This window comes from Ischnura elegans, chromosome 10 (genome assembly GCF_921293095.1).
Source record: "Ischnura elegans chromosome 10, ioIscEleg1.1, whole genome shotgun sequence".
In the NCBI taxonomy this organism is placed as follows: Eukaryota; Metazoa; Arthropoda; class Insecta; order Odonata; family Coenagrionidae; genus Ischnura; species Ischnura elegans.
Window position 1 is genome coordinate 34,889,165 of NC_060255.1, and position 26,566 is coordinate 34,915,730.

The following is a 26,566-nucleotide window of genomic DNA, read 5'->3' on the forward strand; positions in this document are numbered from 1 at the left end:
GTAGCAGTCACAGATAACGAAGTGATTGGAAAATCACAGATCTGCTCATCACTAGTACAAGTGATTTTATTTCTAAACAGAGTTAGGTACAAAACTGATAAATGAAATGTACAAAAACTTGGTAGCCAAGAGATGTGAGTTAGTCTCTGTTCTGTGCTGACAACGAGTGAAAAATGAAACACACTACTAAAATCTGGTTGATATCGTTTTTTTCATACCCTAATTTTCGTACCTAACTTTGTTTAGAATAAGAAATCACTTGTACCCCTTGGCTTCTAGCCCCCTCATATGATATTGCAATAGACATGAACTGCCATGAGAAAATTTCCCCTGGACTGGGAATCGAACCACGGACTTTGGCTTTCCGGGCTACTGCGCAGACCACTACGCCGTCCAGGGTATCTGAATTCATATGGTATATGAAGGAGGTGTCCGACAGCTAGGGCCATTTGCGCCATGAGAGAAGTGCAGGGAGGTAAGGGTGGAGAGAAACCCGGCGTCGGCATTAGCATACTCCTAACAGGCCGACAGGCGCCAAGGTGATCACAGTTTAACGTACCATCTGACGGACTGAGTGATACACTTGAAGTGTCCTCCACTAAGCACTCAGCAGGTATCTCTGTCAGCAGGAAAAAATCTCTGTCACCGCCGGAATTAGGACCCGGACCATCTGTGTAGGAAGCCAGAATTCCCACGGCAATTATAACAAGGCTCATGGTACTATATGATAGGCCCTCGCGGTCCATCAAGTATGGTAACGCGAGGGAGGGAAGACTTCAAAGAAGCCACAACCGCTTGGGAGCCTCAAACCTGCGCTAGAAAATATTACCGATAATGTACAGGGCTTTGAAATATACTCGATTTGCCATGAGAAAAAAATTCCCCCGGATTAGGAATCTAACCACGTACTCCGTAGTATATTCCGAATTTGCGCCTTACCTTAGACAAACAGCTACGAGGCCGTTAATCAATTATATACTCATGAAGTTGGATTTATGGTTTATATTCACCAACATTATAATAAAAAAACTGAGTAGGGGAGAGTGTTGTACCAGGGAACCATTTTTCAATTTCTTTATATAAAGCGCAATATATATACTGAAGATTTAATATAATAGTAGCAATTCAATCCATCAGTATTAATTAACATAGGTTTTAAGTTTTAGACTTATAACTTTATTATTAATGGATGTAATTAAAACTTCTAAGTGTATTTTTTATTGTTCCTTGGTAAATCATGTTCATGTAGCTACCTAGGAACACTACCTTTTGTACCTAGGAGCACGAGTTAGATTGGTGGGAACAGTTATTAAAAACGTGAAAATGGAAATAATATAATAATAATAATATTATATGTTTATTAAATTTGAAAGTATATTAAAGTGCTACAAAAAGAAAATTAATGTAGCATAGGTAAAAACTGAATTTTAAAATATAACTCCGTTCAACTAGAAATAAGGTTAGGTTAAACCTTTCCAAAATTAAGAGCATTCTCTATAATCCAATTATGTAATGAATGTAACACATAAATTCAAATTATAGAATACTAGACCATAATTTTCCTCTGACTTCAAAAATCACAGAAAAATAGGAACATGTTCCCAGGTTCATCATGGGCTTGTTTTCATTGGTACAACAGGTAGCCATTTTTAATGTCGGCTGATTTGTCTGGAAAATATTACGTCAAAAATACCAAGTAAGTCACTAATACTAATCACCATTATATGTCGATTTCACCTGTGCTACGATAACCACTGTTCGAGTGAACGATTTTTTGACTAAAAATATTTAATTTTCAGCGACAAAAACTTCAAACTAGCGTCTTCTTTGTAAGTATAACCCAACTGGACTACAATTTACATATGCTAAGATCTAGCAACGCATTTCACATAATAGCTTACTTTAAAACCGCCAGGTTGCAGAACTTGTCGGTAGTTTCAAACGTTCCTAGGCACACTATGTCCTAGCTACATCACCCTCCCCCACTTGTCGCAATTATTTAAAGGAACTTATTTAGAGCGGTGTGGTGCCGAAAGATGGAAAGTTGATTATACCATTTCCTCTCATATAAATTCTGATATACAAGTTTGCCAATAATTGAAATAACAGAGATCAGAGGTTGGCAGTGATTTAAAATTCGATTTAAAAGTGTTGGTACTTATTTCGCGGATTTAATATTAGCGGAAACGTATGTAAAATAATGAAAGGAGGGAATATCTGACTTTTTATCAAATTTTTCTCGTTAGACCCAATTTTTCTCCATCGACCCAGAGCAATTGGTAAACATGTAGACCGCGAAGTTAACATGTTTACCAAAGACGAAGGTACACTAGTCCCTAAATTATTCTGGTTCCTTAAAATCAGATTTGCTAGTAGCTTCTTGCTCTAGTGAAAATTGATACGGTTTTTTTATGACGATAAAGACGTGCAAGGTCGCTGAAAACACGTAACCAACTCTTTGATTCATTCAGCTACTTTCTTGGAAAGAGCTGTTTGCAAATACGAAATGGAATTTAGAGGACCTTTCTTTTCTATTTGATTTGTAATTTTTTGGTGGTAAATCTCTTGTTTCTTGTTCACGCTCTCATTTAGCAATTTTTGGGTAAATAGAAAAGGCAAATCCTGGTCAACATTTCCTTTATCTCAAATTTGAATATTTTATTTCATTATTTTCTCAAATGTAAAATATTCGTATTTTAGGTGCAGGAAATGTTAAAAACCGTCTTCTGTGTAGGTATATATTGAAGATTTAAACATACAGATTCAATATCTGTAATTGTAAGTACCACGTCGCGATAGAGAAAACAATTAACCAGTTTAGTGGGAACAATTCGTCCATATAAGGTAAATAGCTGATAGTAATGTTTCCCTTCATTCATAAAAACATGCTATTACTAAATTACTGATGACAGCTCTTTTAATTTGATTCATAACAAACCGTATCTTCCTTATCGAAGCTCGAGGAATTGTTCGATTAACAATTCATTTTCATACGAAAGAAACGTTATTAAAATTTCATGCGTGTCCTCACCCTCTTGACCAATGCCATTTCCTCGTTTGGGTTTGGAAGCAACTTGTATCGACCCTGTTCTCCGCCCGCATCGTTTCAATCAACACGCTATGGACGCGGCCTACTCGGATGCTCCCACTGGCCGCTTGCTATCGCGGAAAACCCTCGCATTTCCTGCTCCGCTGTGGTCCTCCCTCCACCCTCTCCGCGCCCTTCCCATTTCCCGGGCCCGTGGTGCTGCGCAGCCCTATCCGAAACCGACCCCCGGCAATAAAATGAATTAATGAAGGCAGGCTTTTGAATTGGAGCCGCTCCACTCCAGCCCCGGAGATTATGCAACCCCTAACCTCATTCACGTCTCTTAACTTGCCTTATCTCAATCCTTGCCGGAGATCCACCCTTCAATTCTCACTGTTTCTTCCTCTCACTTCTCCAACTTTCATCCCTCAAACGTCTGTGAGTGAAAAAACTCATATTGCGTCCTCTTTCACCGTGTTAAAGGAGGGATACTTGGAATGTAAACGAATATTTACATGTGTCTTCAGTTATCGCCCGGGTCAGGAAACAAAGTACCATTGTGTTGTTTTAAAGAAACAAACGAGCAGGTTAAATTTTTATTTAGATCATTTTTAAAGAAGGTTCACTATTAATTACTTACATTGATTCAAATAGTTTTTTTTGTAAAAAATACCCGTGTCTACGGATAGTGTTTTTAGTGGATATTATTTTGAGTGAAAAACTGTATATCAATTAAAATTAATGATTGGAGTGAACACACTAAAATAAATGATTAAAAGATAAACTTATCCTGCATATTTATTTATTTTTAGCAATTGAATCCTTGTAATTCTTAAAAGTATAGGTAAACGTGTAGATGATAGAAGGTACTTATGTCTCCAGGAATTCAGCAAATTTGGAATATGTCATTGATGACGATGTAACCGATAAAATTGCTTATAAAATATTCCCCTTGTGTACAAGGCCCTTTGTGATGTAACCTAAAGGCATGAAAAATCAATCCACGTTCAAATTGAAATATTTGAAAAGGTGCACGTGTATTTATAACTTACTTCACTCACACTGTTCATTCTTATGATGAAAAGGCATCTGAGAGCATGTAAATATATGATCAATTTTGTGAATAAATTTTCATTGCTTGCTAATTTCCTTTATTGAAACTGTATATTTTCATTGCTTCCAACAGTAGAATTTCTCTGAAAATTTCAAATTATTTCTAGAATTTATATTTTACGAGAAAGAATTATAGGAGCTGCATGAATTAAGAGTGAGTTATCTAGGAAGTAAAATTCATTTTCCATTGTATAATGTTTTTATTTCCACGAATTTTGCATATTAGTTAATTTTCTTATAAAGAGTCAGCTCCCCTTGAAGACATAATGCTTTAAATTGGGCACAAGTCTGCTCATATTTATTTGGTCCATCAATATCGTGTTAGCTTATTTCAGCGCATGAACATATCATTTTGTTTGTGCTCTCATTTCTGTGCATTTTTATTGCGTGTAAATGTAAAATATCTCTGAAAACTTCAATGTATTAACAGAATTAAAGAAAGCATCATAAAAGCTGCATGATTTAAGAGTGAGTCATCAAAAAAAAATTCATTTGACATTATTGAATGTTTAATTTCCGCGAATCCCACATTTCCGTTTACGCATAAAGGGTTAGCTTCCGTTGAACCTATAATGCTTTAAATACGGCACAAGTATATTGCTTGGTTATTTATTTACTTATATTCATTAGATCCATAGATTCAACTTGTTCCAATGCAGTAACACATCTTATTTAATATTTATTTTTGTATTTTTTTCTTAAAATTTTTGAAGTTACTGTAGAAGTTTTCTGAAAACTTCAAATTTTTCCCAGAATTGAAGAAAGCATTATACGAGCGGTGTGGTTTAAGAGTGAGTAATCCAAGAAGTTCAATTCATTTTCCATTGTTGAATGTTTCATTTCCTCGAATCACGCACATTCTTTTACCGACGCGCATAAAGAGTTAGCTCCCGTTGAAGATATAATGCTTTGTATTCGTCAAAATAGTCTTGATTCTTGGAACTCCATTCTTTGTGGGGTCACCAATTAGATTTCCTCTCTCCCTCTTTATGCATTTCCTTTTCTTTCGGCCAAAACGTCTCGTACCTCCGCATGCAACCCTTTCCGTCAACTTATTTAAAGGGAGGAATATATAGTTTTATATAATTTTTCTGGTCTCATTTCTATAAATTTTCTTTGCTTTACCTGAAGAATTATATGAATACTTCAAATGAATTATAAAAGCTGCATGGTATATGACTGAGTCAAATGAGAAGTTGAATTAATTTTCTCCTGTGAAATGTTATTATTTCCGCGAATCTCACATATTCGTTTACCTATACATTAAGGGTCCGCTCCCGTTGAAAATATTACGATTTGAATTATAAATAAATATACGGATCATTTACTAATTGTATTTGATCCATTTAATCCATAAATATAGTGTTAAATTATTCCAATACAGGAATATATATGCTTAAAAATTGTCGTACTATTCTTTCTGTAAATTTGTGCTTTCGTAGAAAACTTCAAATTAATCCTAGGAATACATTGTATGAGAAAGCATTTTACTGCATGCTGCATACCTTTATGATTTAAGAGAGAGCCATATAAGAAGTTGAATTCATTTTTCATTGTTGAATGCTATTTTTTCCGCGAATCTCGCACATTCGTTTACCTATGCGTATAAAGGGTAAGCTACCTTTGAAGATATAACGCTTTGAATTAGTCACAATCTTCTTGATTCGCGGAACTCCATTCTTTGCGGCATCACCCATCAGACCCCCCTCTTTCCCCTTTTCTGCATTCCCTTTTCTTCCGGCCAAAACGTCTCTCACCTCCCCCTGCAAACCTTTCCCAACCGACCTCTCCTTCTCCTCTTCCTCCTCACCTCTCTCTCGGTCCAGGCACTACCCTATTCCTCCCTTCCCTTCTACGAACCCACTTCCTTTCTACCCCATCCTCCACTCTCGCTTCCGGCGCTTTCTCCATTTCGTCTCTGCATTTTCCGCCCCCCCAAAAATCCTCGCTAGCTTCCCTTTCTCGATTGTTCCCTCTTCACTTCACTCTCGCGGCCTTTTCCGACGTTCGCAGACGACCCCTCGCAACTCCCGCAAATTCCGTGCGTTTACCGGAGAAAAATACCGTGTAACCACGGTCCAAGGTCGGTCAGTTATCTTCCATTGAGCTTCTTTATACATTCCTTTGTGTCGTACACAGGAAGATGATTGAATAATGAGGATAAAATCACAACTTTTGGTTTGAGGAATTTTTGATGTGCTACCTATTCCCGTGTAATGGGCACTCATAGGTGGAAATAGTTTCTTGAGTCACTTTATGGAGGAATTTTGCATTCTTAATGGAACATGCACTGTTTATTTATAATTCACTCTAATTTAATTCGATTACCGAATTTGGTATAAATGATTCAATGAAGTTTTCTTGGTTAAAACCTGGGAGTATGGAACTGACTTGCTGAAAAAGGGCTTTGATTGCGTATTAAATGATTAAGAAGTATTACAAGCTTGTATTCATAGTAAAGTGTGTCAGCTATCCTCTATCAAACACCTTTATGAATTCTTTTCTGTCGTGCATTTGAATATAATTGAATAATGAAGGTTCTTTGCCTTGATGAGATCACAATTCCAGTCTATAATACCCGTTGGGGTAAGGAATTTTTGGTATCGTATATCGTAAACTTTCCCGGCGAATACTATTGATAAAAACTTCTCGGCTTAGGGACGGGGCAAGGCCAACGTTTCGATGAGAAACTCCCTCATCGTCACAATGATAAAGACTGATTCTCATCAATTTAAATAGACAGATTGTCACTGCAGTAATTCTGTCAGTCTTAGCCCTGATGGTGATGAAGTAGTTTCTCACCCAAGAGTTTATATTTTTTTGGTGTGGTACCTATTCGCGTATACTAGGTACTCGTAGTTGAAAATAGTTTCCTGCGTTCGCTTCCAGCACTTTCTCTGTCTCATCTCTGCATTATCCGTCTCAAAATCCTCGCTAGCTTTCCTCTCCCGTTTTTCCCTTTTCTATTCACTCTCGCGGCCTTCCGACGTTCACAGACAACCTTTCACAGCTCCCGCAAATTCCGTGCGTTTACCGGAGAAAAATACCATGTAACCACGGTCTGAGGTCGGTCAGTTATCCTTCATTAACCTCCTTTATACATTCCTTTGTGTCGTGAACAGGAAGATGATTGAATAATGAGGGTTTTAATACGTTTATAAAATAACGACTGTTGGTTTGAAGAATTTTTGGTGTGCTACCTATTCCCGTGTACTGTTCCTAGTGTCAAACTAATCGGTGGAAATACTTTCTTGAGTCACTTTATGGAGGTATTTTGCATTCTCAATGGAAAAAGCACTGTTTGTACTTTACAACAACCGAACCGGGTTTCGAAGACGAAGACTGAAAATTTGAAGGTAAAAGGCTAAAACTTGAAACTAACTTGCCAAAGCCGGGGTCTGTTTGTATAGTAAATGTTTGAGTGTTATTACCGGCTTGTGTCTCATCAAGAAATCCTAGGTAAGTTTTGATGGTCATTATTTGGCTTGAGTACGCACTAAAGTTAGTTTTATAAATGACGAATAATATAAACTAAATGTGATATGTAGACAGAAGGCTTTGTATAATATCTGATATGGTAATTATATTATCTCTCCAATTTTTAATCATCTATTGCCAACATACGTTATTCTGACCCAATGGAAACAGTTTTGAATAATTATTAGAAGAATGTTAAAGTCATATTAAACATCTTAATGAGGTATTTCGCGCAAGAACAATGCTAAATTTGAGTGTGCGCAGGGAAATATCACGTTTTAAATTTCTTACCAAAAACACAAATATGCAAGAAAAAGAAGAATTTTCAAAATTACTGTTAATTCATCCTCATAGAAAGAGAATGTATTCTGGCCATGCATGAGTTTTGGTTACACAAGATATAAATGCATTCCAAATAGTATTTCATTTTGTCATATATTAATATTCAATTAGTTTTACGATATTTAGATAATAGATATAGCAGTGGATGTTATCCTCATTGGATGCTATGTTTCCTCATTCAATATACCAACTGTAGAATGAAGTGTAATCGATTAATTTTAGTTAATATTTGTTTTTAAGTAGATAATTATGTAAAGGGATAAATATTGCATTGATACATATTTTCAAAGCCCTTATCAATTTACTCGTTTTCATCATCTGAATTTATTTAACTCCGTCATCTCACGTAACAAAAACGTGATTTTAAATACCACACTTAAAATAAACACATGCTTATTGAGCTCAAAACCAATTGACTTGGAATGCAATGGCTACGTTGCAGTCTTGTAATTGGATTGGAATCCGCAGGGAAATGAGATGGATTCTCTCACCTGCATCTAGTGGCAATGGAACAACATCTTTAGCCTAATACTCACATTGAACTCGCAGCAGCACCCTTTTGCTGATAGACGGCGGCACTCCATTCGATGCTATGCACAGGTAAGCTCCCATGTGAAGGCGGCTAACCTTCGTCACCGTCATAACCTCGCCGTCAATGACGTTCACTGGGGGGGGAGAAGGGCGAGGGATTAGCTGGCGGAATGGTATTTTCAACGGAGGCGCTTAGCGCATGGCTGAGGCCCGTTATGGCTAAACGCCGTGTCAACGATCGGAGAGACTCCTGATTCAACCCTTTTGATCTCCTAAGAGTCGCGCGGGACACACAAGCGATCCCAGTAGTGATTGATAATCCTGCGGAAGGACGCAAACTGCTCTTTGTAAACAAGCACGTGAACAAAGTTATCTAGACCCCATTAGACGCGAATATAAAGCCTTTTGTGTGTGGCTACGTACCTCCTGATGAAGTGAACGGTGCCTTTTTGAGGGGACGCACGACTCGATCGGTCGCATTTTCTCTTCTTTCCTGCCGTGGATGTAGCTATTGTAGAATAAAGTGTAATAAATTAATTGTATGAACTGTATTTAATGTTTATTTCGAAGCAGAGAATTGCGTAGGGCAAGAGAGGTATTTACGGAATTTGTAGGTATGTATTTTCAAAAACCTCTGTTTATCGAGTCACTTGTTTTTATCCTTTTAACTAGTATATATATGTCACATAATTCAACAGAAATATGATTTTCAATGCACCAATTTAATAAAAAAAATACGATTATTGAGCTTCAAACCAATGGACATGGCATGTAATCGTTACGGTGTAGTCACATAATTGGTTAAACCTATTTGAAACATAATCGGTCGTCCTTTTGGTAGAGTGCATTGCCGCGGGACGATTTTCATCTTATTGGTTTATTTTAAGTAAGAGGAATAAAGTTAACATTTCCCTTCATGAAAAGTTTTGAAATATTTTTTCAAATTAGCATACGTAACTTCGATATTAATTTTCTTTTCTACACCTCAAAAATTGAAATATACCCTTCGGCCATTAAAAAAATCAAGGAATGGGTAAAATTGAATTTAAAAAAGCTTTTTGTTATGAAAAGATGTCTATATATTAATAAAAATAAAATAAAATGCACTTATAAAATATTTTGCCCGTGACGAGATGAAGAAGACGACCGTTTCGCCGTTTTCATAGATTTTCGCGTGTTCTTCTTCACTCTTTCGGCCATAGAAGCTAGAATTTTACCTTTAAACTATTTTAAATGACTTGTTGTTGTAGTCAAATAAATAAATAGTAAAACGATGTATGACACGATCCTATGGAGCCTCGGCAAATTTTGTACTAATGCTTTAAGTTTAGCTTTCTACCTTTTTCTCGCAGATGCTAGAGCATCCTGCGGTATAGGCAAATAATACGCATGAATGTACGGCACTGTAGCATCTATACACTTTCTTACGGGGCTATAGGGTAATCGCCAATGGAAAAAAATTGCCACACACTGCATTTACTATTACATTTACTGATTAATGATTTCATCTATTACTCTAATTGATTGAATTAATTCGCAGTTTTTCTGTATGTTTTATGATAGCGTTGAGTCATGTGTTCATATAATATGTAGTGCTCTCCTAATTGCTAATCAGCTTCTCAATCTATATGGTGTGAAAACCTTCATGGACTCATTACCAACTTATTTTAGTCTTGCGCAAATTTGTGCGTTCATTTTTCCACCGATTGCCTTGCTTGCAGTTGAGTTATTAAAAATCTCAGTGAACTAATTCTTGCCTTTTAGTTTCCTCGTAATCCACTCTGCTAAAACAAATAAGAAATTGGGATTCTATCTCACAATCAGTTGTATCTCATGATATTAAATTTTGCCTGGTAAAACATTTAAAATTCAAAAGTTTTACGTGAACATGTAAAATTTTTACTGTATTAGCTTATAAGTAAGGATAGCTTTTTTCGTATATTTAAAATTGATGTCTTTAATTTAATGCTGTTTTTCCATGCAGTTTTTTGTTACTATTTTTTCTCCAATTGTCATTTAGTTTTAATATTTAATTTTAATTTATCAATGCGAAATATTTTTAGCCGAAACTGAAACTTCAAAGGCTCTTCAAGTTTGAATCTTAGATGAGGGATGTACCATCTTGAACTTTAAAAGCTCATGCTTGGAAATAGTTTTTGTAAGTTCTTTATTTGTTTCAAAGACATGATCCAGATTTTTTACTTGACTGATTATAATACTTTACTTACTATTAATTTATTAAAGTAAAGATAATTCAATGTGTCATTTTTAGCAAAGCATTCAGTTGCGGATGAATTCTATACGATAATCCCATCAGATGAGCTGTTCAGTCTTCAGTGCTCATGGCTAACTCTACCATCGTCCCCAGGGCGTTAAGTGTTGGGTTAAAGTTATCCGGGTTTGTATGTATATATTATAGGTTTATAGTAAGGATGCTGTAAAATCTTGAGGCGCTGTTTCCGTGTTTTTGGCATCGTCAAAGTTCCGCCATCTTAGTTTGACAATTTTTGGACTTAGTCTCCTACTGATATTTTGAGGTGGCTAAGATTTGTTCTAAAATGAATTATTTAACTGAAAAATGCTGCCATAATCGTTAGTATACGATATAATACTTCTTGGAGTTTAGGTCAATTTTAAAACAAGTTTCAGCCAACGTTTCGATTTATTTTTAAATCATCATCAGGGCTATGTAAGAAAAAAGTATGAACAATGTAAAATACAAAGATTAAAACGATATACAATATTTAAACATAAAAAAGGTACGATCGGGTTTTTTATACAATAATATATAATTTGCAGAACAGAATGGAATACACAAAACATTTTGACATACCTCTTAACTTTGAACATATTTATCGATGTTTTGTTGCTAAGGTATTGCCACACCTAGGTTACCATTAATTTTGATTTTAATTTTTTTACATCAAAATTAATGGTAACTCCAAGAAATATTGTATCGTATATTAAACAAGGTCAGGAAAAGAAAAAAAAATAATAATCGTTAGTATTTCGTCGGTGATTGTCATAGGATTTTTATCATCATTCGCGATACTTTTATTAATGTATAAACACTCTGTTAGCCACTTTACTGGTGGGATATCCTTGAAAATATACTTTATTACTGTATTTGATAATTCCGTTGGCTATAGTAAAATTCAATACGTGTATAAGTGCAGGAAAATGACTAGTTTACATTGTGCTTTCCATAGTTAATTTTAATGTAATTACGAGTTATGTCTAAAAATTTTACCAAATAGTTAGCATTGACCCTTATGAATTTGTCAATGTTTTTGCCAAAGTGGGCGTGGCTTGCTCTACCCAAGCATCCCCATTCCGGCCACACTGCGCTCCACGCTCGAAACTAGTGGTGCCGCCCCCAGATATTCACAGCCTCCTTGGTTTATAAGTATATATTACAGCCATGCGTAGGATTGTTTCTGATTGGCCGTTGTCGATCTTGTCGTCTTTTTTTAATCCTCACAAATTTCGTCCCGGCAGTCAACGCCCTGAAGACAATGGTAGAGTTAGCCATTGAAATATCGGCTCTGACTGTATAGCTCACCTGTTGGGAGTTTCATGAAGAATCTATCCACATCATGCACAAGGGAAGCACTAATTATTATATTAAGCATACTGTTGATTGACTTATCACTGAAACAGTTACCGTTTCTTCCATTGTAGTTAATATCCTCTCCATCCTCTCGCCGCCACATGACGTATGGCTCTGGATAGCCCTCAGCTTTACATACCAAAGTAACATTGGATCCCTCCCTCACGACCATGTCAGCGCTCGTCTCTTGATCGATGATAATTGGAGGAACTGGAAAGAACGCAAAAGTTTAGTGAAAAAGAAGCGAAATTGTGAGTTAATAGTTCCTTCAAATTTCAGTTTACAAGCACGGCTGAGGACAATTTGATATGACTGATTCTGCAAAAAGCATCATTGTTTGAGAGCAAAGTATTTTTAGATGATATGGAAGTATTTAATTACTCTTTATACATATTTACACAAGTTTTTGAGGAGGCAGTAGTGTCTTCTCATCCGTGATTCTCTTTATCTCAGCCAATGTTATAATGTCAGTTGGTAAGCATAAAATGATAAAATGTAATTGCGATTGTTGGTCTTAATATTGCAGTTTTACTTGCAATAGAATTTTTGAAAAGGTGTCGGTTGGAAGAATTAAGATTTTGAATCACGCATTCGATGATAATTTACTATTTTTTCTTTAAATGCATGCTCTTACTAATTGTTCTCTGATATCAACAACGTCATGTTCCGTTGATTGCCTCATTAACACATTAATGAATTGTCTAGCATTACCCCATCATGTTATTCCTCATTCTAAGGATTGTGTATAGTTTTCTGAAATTGTATTTTGATCATTGACTATTGCTGACGTTTCCTTTGAATTTAACCGAATGAAGACTTTTTTCATGAAGACGACCGAAAAAGCGAAGAAAATCTCTTCGAGGATACAGATTCCAGCGTAATTCGATGGAAATCTTTGATATTTAACATAATGAAAGCACTTTTATATATCCACAATTCTTTTTTTCTACCAACACAGGTTTCGGCAATAATGTCAATTTTTCACCTTGAAAATGGCATTATGTGCCGAAATCTGAGCGGGTAGAAATAAAGAAGTATGGAAGCAGACAATCTCTTCTTTACTTAAATAATTCTAATATTATATCTTTATATTTAGCCAACTCTAGCCAAACTTAAGTATGACGCATTGTTTCACTCAAGTATGTTGTAAGTAGTAAGTACACTGTTTCACTGAAGTATGACGCATTTGGTTATTTTTGCGGTAACGTCTTACCCTGAGTTGTAATTTATGAAGTAAAAATCACTTATGCTGCGCCATGCTTTAGCCTTTGAGGAACTCGTGTCTATTTTTTAAATACCGTGGCATAATGTCTTTTTGACGTAAAATTTGAGTGCACAAAGCTCCGAGAGCAAGCGCGAATGCTATCAGCCACTGTGGGTCCAACCGTTGTGAATGTTTTAAAAATCATAATTTATTTAACATAACATTGAGTGGTGTAACTTTTGGCTAGAGTTTCATGCAAATATTGGTCTTAAAAATCATCAAATTACTCATCTCGTCCTAAAATTCTGTCGTAGAAACTCCTCTCCTGTCTCTCCTATGTTTCATTCCAACGTGTATTTATTACTTCCTTCCGCCGATGAGAAACTTTTCATTTCCGCGAAACAAGCAATAGCGTCGCCGTTGCTAAATTGAATCAATTTCAAGAAAACATAATTAGTTTCTTTCCTCTGCCGTCTACCAATTTGATTATAGGAGGTCTATATTAGTTTATTTCATCGCCTTTTCCTCAATTTTGTCTTTCCTCTTCTAAAGTTCTCATGTTAATTGGTAGGGCAGAATATATTGGAGATTTTTGAGTTTATCACGGTGTATAATCTTAAAAATTTCGCTTCCTCATCCCTCATTATGTGCCTCTTGTATTCCCTTTTTCCAGTCACCCTTAGCTAACGACGGAGCATCGCTTCTAGAAGTATATATTTTTGTTTCTTTTTCGTTGATTTTACATAAGTGATGCTTGTCCTTGAGTCATCATAAGAAAATTTAATCACTAGGCTGCAATTATTTTTATTTATAATTCATTTTATTGGAAATTTTATGCCTAAGAATTTGAAAAATTAGTTAGGATTTCGTAGTTTTGATTGGTTGTGGCTTGTAATACAATACCTTTAGCTAGTCAAGTATTTAAATGTACTGATTCGTTCTTGATTGCACGGATTTAATTGAAACCAAGCGTTTACGATTTATTCTTGTTTGCATATCTCTGCGATATCAACCCCAAACTCACATATGTTAAGATTATCATATTTCCTGAGACAGCGTTAAATCAAGACAATTCTTTATTTTATTTTATATATGTATTTTTAAATATTTGCCAACCTATCATTTTAGTTTACGAATGCAGTAGACGCTTACCTCTTTAGTTTTCATTTTATATTTAAAATTTTTCTTTCTTTACAGGCATATATTTAAGTGCTCTCTTTTGAATGCTATATAGTATAACCAGCTACCTTATTTTTAAATGTAAATAATGGTTACTAATTTTGTTTCTGAGAATGAAATTTCTCATAAATATTTACCTTCTTCTGGTTTTGCTTCAATTGCGTATTGAAGTTTGGACCCCATCGACATTGGGAACATCTGGACGCGAGCAGTATTAAAACAGCGATCCGGGCAGCAGTAAGAGCAACATAATGAATATGACCCTAAAATTGCAAGTTGTCGAGGTACTTAAAACGTTAATGAAATTAGTCGCTTACCATGTAGTCGCTCCCGAGAAATGAGTCGCAATTTTAGTAGCAAAACCGTGATTATAATTTTTAGCATTTTCAGTAGGTGCATATATTCCATTTAACGCAATCTAATTCACCATCTACAGTATATTTCTCAATAGTATGAATTTTCACCAATCGTAGAATAAGTTTGCTCGTCTGATTTCCTTTTTTTGCTATGTTTTTGAATTTTCTACTTATGTTACGTGTTCGTTTTCGAGATAGGCTTACGTGTTTTAACGGAAAAGAGTCATTCCTGTTATCATTGCTTTGATTGGAACATTTTTTATCACGATACTCATCTGATTCTCAATGGCATCTGATTCATGAAACGGTATTTTTGAGTGTCCTCAACATGCATGCGAAAGCATAATAAATAGTTCCTTTATAAATTCCCTGTCTATGGAAAACTTATCCTGTGATATTTTATTCAGGATAACCTTCCGCCACAACTTTACCTCATTTTTGGGATCTTCTATGAAGGCCTTTCTACTACACAAGTATTGTTATCACTATAATTGTAGCTTAAATATCGATATTTTACTGTACAGTCGCTCTGGTGGGATATTTGTACTAGAATATACGTAGAACTAGCTTTTTTAATAAGGCTCCCCTGTGTATATTTATGGGAGCTGTTAAATGTGACTGTACATGGGAAAGGCCCAACTCTGGCCAAAATTCGAGTTTTTTTTAGGGTTTTAGGAAATAATTTGATCCTAATTACCATGATTATTTCTTTGTAATTCGTGGAGCAAGAAATTTTACTTTGGTTGAACGGCTAACTGGCTTAACTTAACGGCTTATCTCTGCTATGTATACGGAAGTGAGTTAGCTATCACAAAAGGAATGGTTAACTCACTTATTAACTTTTACAGTGGCTGGGCAAGAGCAAATAGCTCCGATAGCTCGGTGGCATGAATATCCAGGGATAAAGTGGAATATGAATGGATTTATACATCGAGGCCTTGAATTTTTTCCATTGAGTTTTCGGCCATCACGGAATCTCCACGCCGAATAATGACTTTTTTTCGGTGTTACTTTTACCCTTTGACGGGAAGTTGTCTGCTTATGTCAAGGTCTCAGACAGGAATCATTTCGTAACTGGATAGCATTAACTTATGCCTCCCGAACACCAAAGTTTAAAATGCTGTGGAAATTCGGTCTGAATTTGATGATATATTAGGAATAGATGCTAGGAATATTATTAGGAATAATTAGGATAATAGATATTATTAAATGGATCCATAGGTACTTAAAGGTTCTCGCCCAAATTTTTGAAAATATACTTCGATTCGTTGTTACAAATAATCGTAAAGATGTGGCCACCAGTGAAGAAAATTTGATTTTGAATTTCATAAATGAATTAATTTCCGTGATTTTTGAATTGTTTTCATGATTTTAAAAATGTTCGGCGATAAGCGATTAAGTACCGATCCATATTAGGAATATAGGATATAAAAGATATGATATCTGGTGATTTTTCCGGGTATTCTTCCGCGTTTATCCATTTTGTTTGTCCTACAAAATGGATAAACGTGGAAGAATACCCAGAAAAATCACCAGATATCATCATAATCTCCGCGGAAGCCTACTTGGAAAAAATATAAAAGATATCACTGAAAGTGAGCTCATTCAAGTAGGTTGAGTATGACTTAAATCAATATATTTAAGAATCTTATAGTTTATTTAAATAATTGTATGCTTTTGCAATTGAAAGAATGATCAAAAAACTGATCAGCAAATAGGAATCCCACATGCAAAAATACTTAACTTGTACCTGTTTTGTGCATACTTTATAATTTTTTTAATTACCATTTTGTATTTATGTTCGCGGAAGCACCAAATATAGAATCGGAATCTCAGTAACAAAAGGTTTACTTGATTTTTTATCTTGGATTACTTTAAAAAAGTTAGATTCATTGACAGCAAAACACGCCTATTACCTGGAAAGTTTAATTTCCTCAAGTATGATAATAGCTTATGGCAAGGATAAGTTCCACTATTTCACATCAGATGTTTTATATTTGTACGTGTGCAGTTAAATTTTAATTGTAGGTTACTCTTTTCCAATCGTAATCCGATTGTATTCTGTGTTACATCTCATACTCAAAGATCTTGGTCCACTGTTGCCATTTGTTGTTACTTTTAATGTTTCGCTAGTTTCACCCTAAGTTAGCAGCCAATTGAAAACTATTAAGCAGGTTATTATTAAAGTTTATGAATAGATTGCATTACTGAATGAATAGGCAATGCTAGTAAGATACTCAGGTAGTAAAGTTTGACTGAAATCTACCAATTTTTCCAAAATTATCTTCTTTAACTAAGATAATATAATCATACCTCGTTATACAAAATTGCAAAGTAGCAAGGTGGATTACACGATGTTAAGGTGGTTTGATATTTCCCCTTGTGGAAGTAACCGACAAAATACATTTGTTTTGGGGACTATGAGCGGTGAACATTTTAAGGCCAACATATGCATTTATCATTTACTCTTGATAAAAATATATTCATCAAAATATATTGGCTCTATATTTTTCTATCCACCAAAAATACTTCTATCCAATAGGCTATTGAAATAAATGTTCAAATAGGCAATTGGCTTTCGAAATAAATGTTCAAACAGTAGCGCAGGAAATTGAGTTCCTGAACTTTTGAGGTTTGTTAAACTATTTTTGTGAATGATTGATAGCTTGTGCTAGGTTCACACCGCAACCCAATCGCTCTTCGGGTTCATTATTCTATCTAAGGCCCGTTGTAACTACATCTGTAGGCTAAATCTGGAGGAAATCTGTTAAATGGAACTTTGAATTAATTCAGCCGCAGAATTTACAGGTGTGGTGACGGTTAATGAGATTAGGCCTTTACTAAGCAGTAAACACCGGATTTCGATTACCACTCGAGGATGAAATCGTTTTACTAATTCGAAATCTTAATGAGTGGAATACTTTTTGTGTCTGCACACGGAGTCAAGTTATTTTTTCTTTTTTCAGTCGCATATTTTAACCATCTTACTGTAATTTTCGTCCGGTACGTACTTACGGGATGGTTTTTGCGAATTCCATTTTTCACTGAGTTTTCTTTTCTTCAACCTTATGTTAATGCCTCCATATTTTTGCATTTAAAGCGCAGAAAATATGTCGATAATTCGCAAATTTTCACACTATGTTCTTCTTGACGGCGTGGGCAAGTATAAAACAGTAAACGTTTAGAAATATTATTCACTGTAGTTTTAGGTATTAAGAAGCTTTTTTAGTGATATTATTGCCGTTATCTTCGTCGTCTATGATAAAAGGACGATTTTTGTAATTAAAAAGTGTGGAAATTACCATTTGTGTTCTTTCGTCATGAATATATCGAACTTCCACCAAATGAAGCCAGAAAGGAATTTATTACTTCATTGTTTTTTCAACTTTTTTTCTCATTGTTGTTTTTTCCATTCAGAGTAGCTCATTATAGTGTTAAGTATTAAGTAACTTATTTTAGTGATATTTTAGTGCTTACTTCTTTGTGTTTTCAATAAACCATTCTATTCAGAACATGGGAACTAAAAAAATATACTCACCAACAACTTGTATATATCCCACCCGACTTCTCATGGGATCCGTGTTTATCTGGCACATGTACCAGCCCCTGTCGGCCTCATGTGCGTTCCGTATGTGCAAAAACCACGAGCGGTGGTCGTTGTGCGACAGGGATATCCTCGGATTCTGCGTGATGACGTTGTGGTGAATGGAGAGGATGGTCTGCGTGTCCACGCGAACCCACGCCACCTGCAATGAGAGATAAGTGACCACCAATCAGTGGCTGGACTCACAGATGAACTGTTTGCTCCAAAATATGACATTCAGTAGTCATACTGGTGGTTTTATTAACGAGAGCCGAATGTCAAGAGAGCTCTAGTTTTTATGGAAATCGAAATAAATAATTCGCAAAATTTTTGCAAAATCTTTTCTTCACGTGTTTCGTCCTGTGGAATCAGACTTTAAAATCGGAGAGATAATCATTCATTCAAATCGAACGTTCATTTTTTGAAATTATTCTGTTGAGGAACGCTTTATACTAGAAAATAATGCGGTATAGCTACCTAACCGTTAGTAAAATGATTGTACATTTGCCATTTTTGAAAAATCGAATTTTAATAATCTCAAACGTTTTAAAATATTCATCTGTCGTCTAGAGGAAACGGAATTTAAAATCCAAAAGTTAAAAATTCGTTGAGATGGAAAGTTGTTTAAATTCTTATGCCGAAGAAAGCTGAATAACTAGGACGTGAGGATAAATAACTACCAATTTGTCAGTAAAATGTTTCCACATTCTCCATTTTACCTGAGCCATTGGTGTTAATGAGTTTACTAGCAAGGAATGGGTTTCGTGTTTTTTAGTCAATTATACTCGTGTATTACAGTGCGGTTACCAAATATCGGCCGGTTCACGCACAAGTGTGTTATGCGTAATAATATATTTTGTTTCAGTTCTTCTTGTGTAATTATGTAACTACTTTGGTTTTGAAGTTGTCAATAATAAAGTTGTGTATACGGACTTTCTCACTGATGCCTTTTGCGCAAGGAGGATTCAATCGGCTTTCTGAAGCCCTTGCCTTACGGGATCACTAGTCAATTGATCTTTTAGGGGTCTACTGTGGTGGTTTGGTTAATGGTTTGCAGATCATACTATTTTGACGAATTAACGACCGTCCCTCATGGCTTCAATGCGTGAGATTGGAAACCGATAATTTGATTGGCTTCATCAGTGCTATCCTCGGCCTCGTGTGAATCTGATATATTTCGCCGCGCCGATAATAATGCCGCGTGAGGTTCACCGCGAGCACGTCAATGTGGCTCCCGTCGAGTGCAGTCACGTCGGCCGCTCAAATCAGTGACACCCTACACCCGGTTTAGTGACGCGCGTTCATCGGGTGTGAGAGGTTAGTGTGAGGTTGTTAATTCCTTTCGCGTTGGTGGAAAATAAAACTTCTTCCAATAGCTGAGGCTCCTCGTCGGCAGTCATCTCATTGTTAGAACGTAGGTTTCCACGGCGTAGGTCTAATTTCTGAATAAAACACCATTTAAAAAACACAAAAAACACCGTTCATTAAAAAACACCTTGAATTTCAATAGAGAAAATGGATACTTCCTTCACAGCGCCTGGAAAAGAGTCATCAAAGAGGGAGAGCCAATCACAGAGCAGCTTTCATCTAGCCTACGGTATATAAGTGAGGCAGAAACCAACAGCCGACACCTTCGACCTGAAGACGCTGGCAGAATAGCCAGCGAAACTGTTGTCTATAAAAAAGCTGACGCGGAAGAAAACCCTGAAGAAATGCAGAGATCAGTAATACTCATTGTTTGCAGTTTTTCATTAACATCCCTGGATCACGTCTCTGTCTTACTACTTGAAACTTGTAACGCAGTAAAACCATATTATAACGAATTTCAGGGGATCATGGTTACATTTAGTTGCAAACTTGATTTCGTTATGTTTATAATAAAGGATTTTGTCCAATGAATCTAAGGATTGCCAAATAATATTTCGTAAATCGTCTTCGCTGAAGCAAAGAATCCGTAATATAATTTATCATCGTCCCAGACTTTCCATGAAACGGCTGTGAAGGTAAGGATGTTGATTTCAACAGAAAAACTAATAGCCACACGCGAGAACAACTGATGATAAGGTGAGGAACGGTTAAGTTGGAAAGATGGCCGTAAATTCTCTATAAAAGAGGAAATAATTCCCCAAGGCACCAAAGAATAGTTCTTAATAGCAGGGATTTCGCATCTTCCGGACTCGTTACATGCGGAGGAATTAATTGTGAGGATAGGAAAGTCCAAGGTACCGGGAACTCACCTCGATTTAAGCGGAATTTAGTTTCTTGTGTGATCGTTATAAGCGAGGTTTACTGTATTAAAAATGGTTTTGATGGCAAATGTTTTTATGGCCGACATTGCTGATACACGTTTGCAGTTTCCAGTGTCAATGTGTCGCTGTAGAGCTATAGTTAGAGAAGATTGGGGAAGGGGGATGTAAAAGACGGGGTAGATTTTAGGGGAAGTGCAATTTGGACCGTATGTCCTATTCGTGTTGCGTTTGAATTCCCGTAACTCCCATATCGCCATGGCTTCGTGATGCAATAACGTAGATATTCTCTCTTCAGTGGGGAAATACATTTGTAACTGGGTGGAGTGTAAAGCCTAGGTTACATTGAGCTGATGTGTAAATCAATTTTTTGTAATGCTCTCTTATATTTATTCAGGTTCATATTTGAGAGTTTGCAAATAATAATGGAAAGATATCCGGATTTTTTGGTGCGAGAATGTTCTTTTCTGAGTACCAATATCGTGCATTGGAGTTGTGCAAGCATTGATAGCAAGAGATTTACAAGAATTTACATGTACCGGATATCATCAATATTGACGGTAAGCTTTCTCTCTCTCAATGATTTTTATATTCATCTCGGTACCGTGGTCTGGATGAACGGTTGAGTTGTATGTATTCTTTTGCGTCATGTGAGAGCTGATAGCTTCGAACACGTAGACGTAATTTTTTCCTGGAAACATGTCGCATTCCAATTTTAAATAACGAAATAAGCAGATGGGGGAATCTTATTTCCTCGGGATATGTGGAAGAGAAGCTCTACGAAGAGTGGTTTCAGTGGAATTTTCACTGCCTGGAGGCTTTATTTTTAATATATCTCAATGACTGGTGAATGCAGTTTGGACTTTTTTCCGTTACTTTAGTAAATATTTGTGTCTTATAGAATGAACGTCTTGCTTAATGTAATCATCCTTTATTTGACTTAAAATTTGATAAAAATTTAGCAGAAATCTAAAAAACATTTAAGAGAAATATCAATCATACTTTTGTTTTAATTTATCCCTTCAATGGGAAAACGTTGTTTTAAACATTGTTGAAAACATTGATGTGTTTCTGTGATTTATGCTTATCTAATAATGAGAAGTATATATGTAAATGTTATGTCTAAGAAGAGCACCCGTAGATATGTATAAATTTCTTTCTATGGTGATTGGAAATTATACAGTTGATGACGTCTTCCGACAGTCGAGGAAAAGTCACCGTAGAATTTTCTTAATACTCGATGAATGGACATTGGGGATGCTTGAAAGAAACTAAGTTGAAAGAAAATTCCTCAAATTGGAAGATACGCATTTTTTAATCGACTGTTTTCATCTCCGAAGTTTGATTCAATGCGACAATGAGTGATTAACTTTCGGATGGCGTTGTTTTTTTGTCATGGCGAAGTTTCGGATGAGACATAAAGAGGGGGAAATGAGTAATTGTGCGCGCGGCAGAGTACAAAACGGAGAGAAATAATAACAAAAAAAAATTCCGGATGTATTTTTCTCTTTCACTCTGGCCAAATAAATAAAAAGTGGGGATATTGGTGGAATGTGAAGAAAGAAAGAGAGCAGAAGAAAGCTGCCTTCGATCATAGCCGAATGAATTTCTCTCTCTCTGATATCCACTCCTCTCTCCAGCTGTGAGTCCTTTTTTAGCTACCTCTCATCCTCCTCGTAACATTCCCCCAAACCCATACTCCTCCTCCTCACAAATTTTGCTGCGTGCTCAGCGAGAGACCTTTTCCACTACCCTGCCCCCTTTTCCTTCTAGGGGTTTTTTGTACAATAATACGACGGGAGCGAGATTGTTTTGATGAGGTGGGTGGATCGCCGGAAATCTTGCGGTATTAGATTCTACTTAGACGACGACGTAGTCATCGTTGTGGTGGGGAAAGGAGAGAGCTTCCCGGCAAAAATATTGACGGGCCAAAAGAATCAATTTATCGGAATGCTCATGAGTTGCCGTGGAGATTGGCGCGGACTTCAATTATCTCATCTTTCCCCCCCCCCCCGCTTCTCTCGGAGGGCTCTGGGAGTTTTGCCTTATCCTTCCGCCAGGGTTTCAATTTTTCTTCCCCTTACCATTGGCGAATCCTCTTTTTCATTTTCACCCCGTTCCTATTTGAACAGTACATTAAGTCCATCAACTTAATTGGAGATGACAAAAACATATTGCCCAACCCCCTTTTTTTTTTAGAAAGTAACGCACGACAAACCTCACCGATTCATAGTTCATTTAATCACAAGCCTAAGATGAAAAGGGTAGTTTGAAGAAGAAGAATGGAAGAATAATTTATTTATTTTCCATTCATATGACAGTATTGATCCACGTTAATTGATTTAATTGGCTGTGGAATGAATAATAAATTGATTTAAAAGGCAATAGCTGATCTTGTCATTTTTGGACATTCTTATTTAAAAGTACTGGCAAAAGATTGGTAACTGATGGACCAGTTAAGTGTAACTGCACCAATGTATGTATGTGCTAGCATTGTAATATATTTATCATTTTATTGGCTAGGTTATCTTTAAATAGCTATAATTTACCGCGAAATGAGTATGTGAACAAATAGGCTTCCCTAGTTTTATGGTCGATCATACTTTGGCCATCATCGAATATATATTTATCATTGACCCTTACTTTACTCTTATCTGTTTATTTTTATACTATTGCAATCAGAATATTAATTTTATGAAATATTTTATTGCGCGACTGATGCTTTTGGTGGCTCGTTGGCAGAGTTTTTGAATTGGTAACCATTTATATTCGATTCGAGCCTATTCCAACGCTGATTAGGCTACTGAAATGAACATAATACCAACCCATCTAAATTTTATGACGATTATGTATGGATTGAAACAAAGGCAAAACTCCAGGTTCATCATGCTCTCCCTCCGTCTTGTTTTCAATGCTCTTCAATATTTTTTTCTATTTTTACGCTTACTAATTTTAATGATCAATTTTACTCATAACATTGATGTAAGCGAGTAACTCATACTCATAACATAACGTAACATACTCATAACATTGAGTAAGCGAGTAAGATCTGAAGGTTGCACACATCTCTTCTGGTGGTAGGTAAAATGGATAGTCGCACTTTTTTATGATAAACATGTGCAAGATGACTGATCTTATACATTAGTTATTGTTAGACTTAAGCTTTGGAAACTTTTACTTTTGCTATCAGGTGATGTTTTCCTGCCAACTTTGAGGAGTATTCCTTTCAATAAAAATCATAATGAAATTAACATGGTCCTTATTTAAAATAGTAAATAGATTTTTTTGCGATAAATTATCCACTTTTGTCACATTTAATCTTGCATAAGACCGGATCACTTTAGCCAATGAATCAGGAATCTGATGTAGAAATATTTGGTAAATCATAACTCGTTCGCCATTTATGTTTGTTATACATATGTCCATGCGTAAACCTACGGAGTTCTCTATATTTTGCAAAATCTTGAGACGGATTGCCTACTTCATGAGGCATAGTTAAATTTCGTATGGTATATGTAAAACAGAATGGTTTCTTGTTTACTGTGGCCTTGATTTTCAGCGAGTATTGTAGCTCAAAATGTACCTTTCGCGCAAAATATGCGCTTCAATTTCTCAAGTCTTTGCGTATAAGGAATTTGTGCTATAATTCCCCATTGGTATTACATTTCCCGAAAAAAGTGATTTTGATTGAGCTACACACGAGCTAGTGAGTAAGCCAGTTCGTTTTTGTGCCTTTAAGTGCCTATTTTGTTTTTCTTTCTTGTTTTCATGACCTTTTTTCTTCGTTTCTTAATCTTTTCTTTGCCTTTTCCTACCCTATTCTTTTCTATTGCCATTATATATCCTTGCTTACTAAAAAGTACTACATTGGGGAATTTTTTCAGTTACCTTTTACACGAGTGGAGAAAGTTCATTAATATTACTTTTGCCACATACATTCCTATTAGCTCGACGACTTAGCATACGCCGTAATAGAGGACTGTTCAGGCATCGATTCCTGGACAAATTAGGTACATTTTACCTTCTAACTTCGGCTTGGTGTATTTTTATTCTCATCTATGTCATCGTTTATTACGTGTTTTAAATCTATTGCTTTCTAAATATTTTCAGGTAAGTTGTATCTCATAGTAGGTACATTGATTTCACAGGATTGCCTTTGAGAAGTGGGATATGATTGCTTGCTGTAATGCGCGCATTAGAAATGGAATGAAGGTAAAATTAGCTATTAAACAAATATTTTTTCGTGAATGGATAGGATTCGGGATACGGTTTCTATCACAAAGAATCCTATCTTTTCATGTTGGGACAAAATTGAATGATCCTTAACATCCGTTTTTACTCAGCATCAACTGTCTCATTGTTTCATGATTTAAAAAGTATATGCACAAATTAAAATTTTAGGAGAACGTTTTTGCAAAGTAGTTTTGACCTTGAAGTAAGATAAGTCATTTTGAATGAATTAATGAGTTGAAATCAATCTTCAGACATCGTAATAGCCATTCCAATCTACTATTTAGGTAATACACCCACCACATTAATTTGCATTTTTTGTTCGATTAAACTCTCGAGTTTCTAAGTTTGGTCTGATTCAACTCCCGATTTATATATTTTTATTCGATTAAACTCCTAGTTTCTAAGTTTGATCAAATTCAACGCCATGTCCTGTGAAGGGATGTATATATACATGGTCGAACAGGTTTAATTCATCGCGTGATGCGCATCAATGCACACTGAATGTCACCTTCAATCTTTATCACTTCTTTTGGATCGAATATTTGCGGAAGTGCGCAGATTTCTTTTCCAAAGCCCTTCAACGCTGTTCCTACCCTTCTCGACTCCCGCGTTAGAGAATTATGAACCAGCCTTCATTACCAATCTTACTATAGAAGCCACCTCAGCACCACTCCACCTGTGCCGTAAGCCATCGATCTAGACTCTCCATCGCGAGTATTATTTCTCCGTGCAGCCAATCTGGGTGAATTTTTTTCCCCTCCTCGTCGACAAGTATGTTCTTGTCTCCTTTCCCGCGATGCGGTTTTCAATGGACGGATTCTCCACCCAATTGATTCCTTAAAAAAAATGCGTGTGTTTTTCCTCCTCTAAATTTTTTTAAAGGGTCTTTTTCTCCGTTCACATTTTTAATCCCGTCCCTTATTCTACGTTCCCTGTACAAGGTAGCGGAGAAAATGACTTGTCGGAACCCGAAATCATCCAATGATTGGAACTCCTCTCTTATTCCGCCCACTTGATTTTTTACCCTAAGAACTTATTTTGGCCGTCTTCTCCTTTGTCTGGCCTATAACTTTTTTTTCATCCTACCGAGCCCTCATCTCCCGGTTCTTATTGGCTGCTCGGGATTAGCTCAGATAGTGGAGAGAGATGTAACGCATCTGGATCGGGCGAATGTTTCATCATTGAATGTCGCTCTCGTGATTTCAATAGATGGAGATTGCATGGCCCTTTTTGATTGTGAACACGTCCCATCTATATTTTCTTTCGATTGGCCGCGGTGGTTAACTTAGTCGAAGCCTTTTCATATTCTCGGGGAGTAGAAATAAAACTTGCGTGGAAGACCGGACAAGTATCACGGAGGTGGAGGTTTTCATTACCACCCATTTCAATATTCATTCGCTCGACTTTGTATATTCGTAAAGCACCTTGTGTGAAGTGCCCTTGTATTCTTTTTGATTCTTAATTAATATATTGCTTTTCTGGTACATAAATCCTAGAATTGGGTTTAAGGGTTGTCATAATTGATAAAAATTTGAATTTTTTTTAGTGAAATAATAATCAAAAGTTTTAAAGATAGAATCCTACGAGTTATGTAAATTGGAAACCTATAAAATCTTGTTTTCAGTTACGTCAGAAGTTTTGAATGATAATCAGTGTATGGTTAA

At 36.0% G+C, this 26,566-nt stretch overlaps 1 protein-coding gene across 1 annotated transcript in view; it reads right to left on the minus strand.

Moving 5' to 3' along the window:
* Positions 1 to 26,566, minus strand: part of LOC124166851 (neurotrimin-like) — a 495,488-nt gene that overhangs the window by 117,983 nt on the left and 350,939 nt on the right. The window contains exons 4-6 of the mRNA XM_046544557.1: positions 18,379 to 18,586; positions 12,156 to 12,311; positions 8,497 to 8,625 (exon numbers count right to left, since the gene is read on the minus strand). Of these exons, the coding sequence (XP_046400513.1) occupies positions 8,497 to 8,625; positions 12,156 to 12,311; positions 18,379 to 18,586 (493 nt within the window). The remainder of the gene's footprint in view (positions 1 to 8,496; positions 8,626 to 12,155; positions 12,312 to 18,378; positions 18,587 to 26,566) is intronic.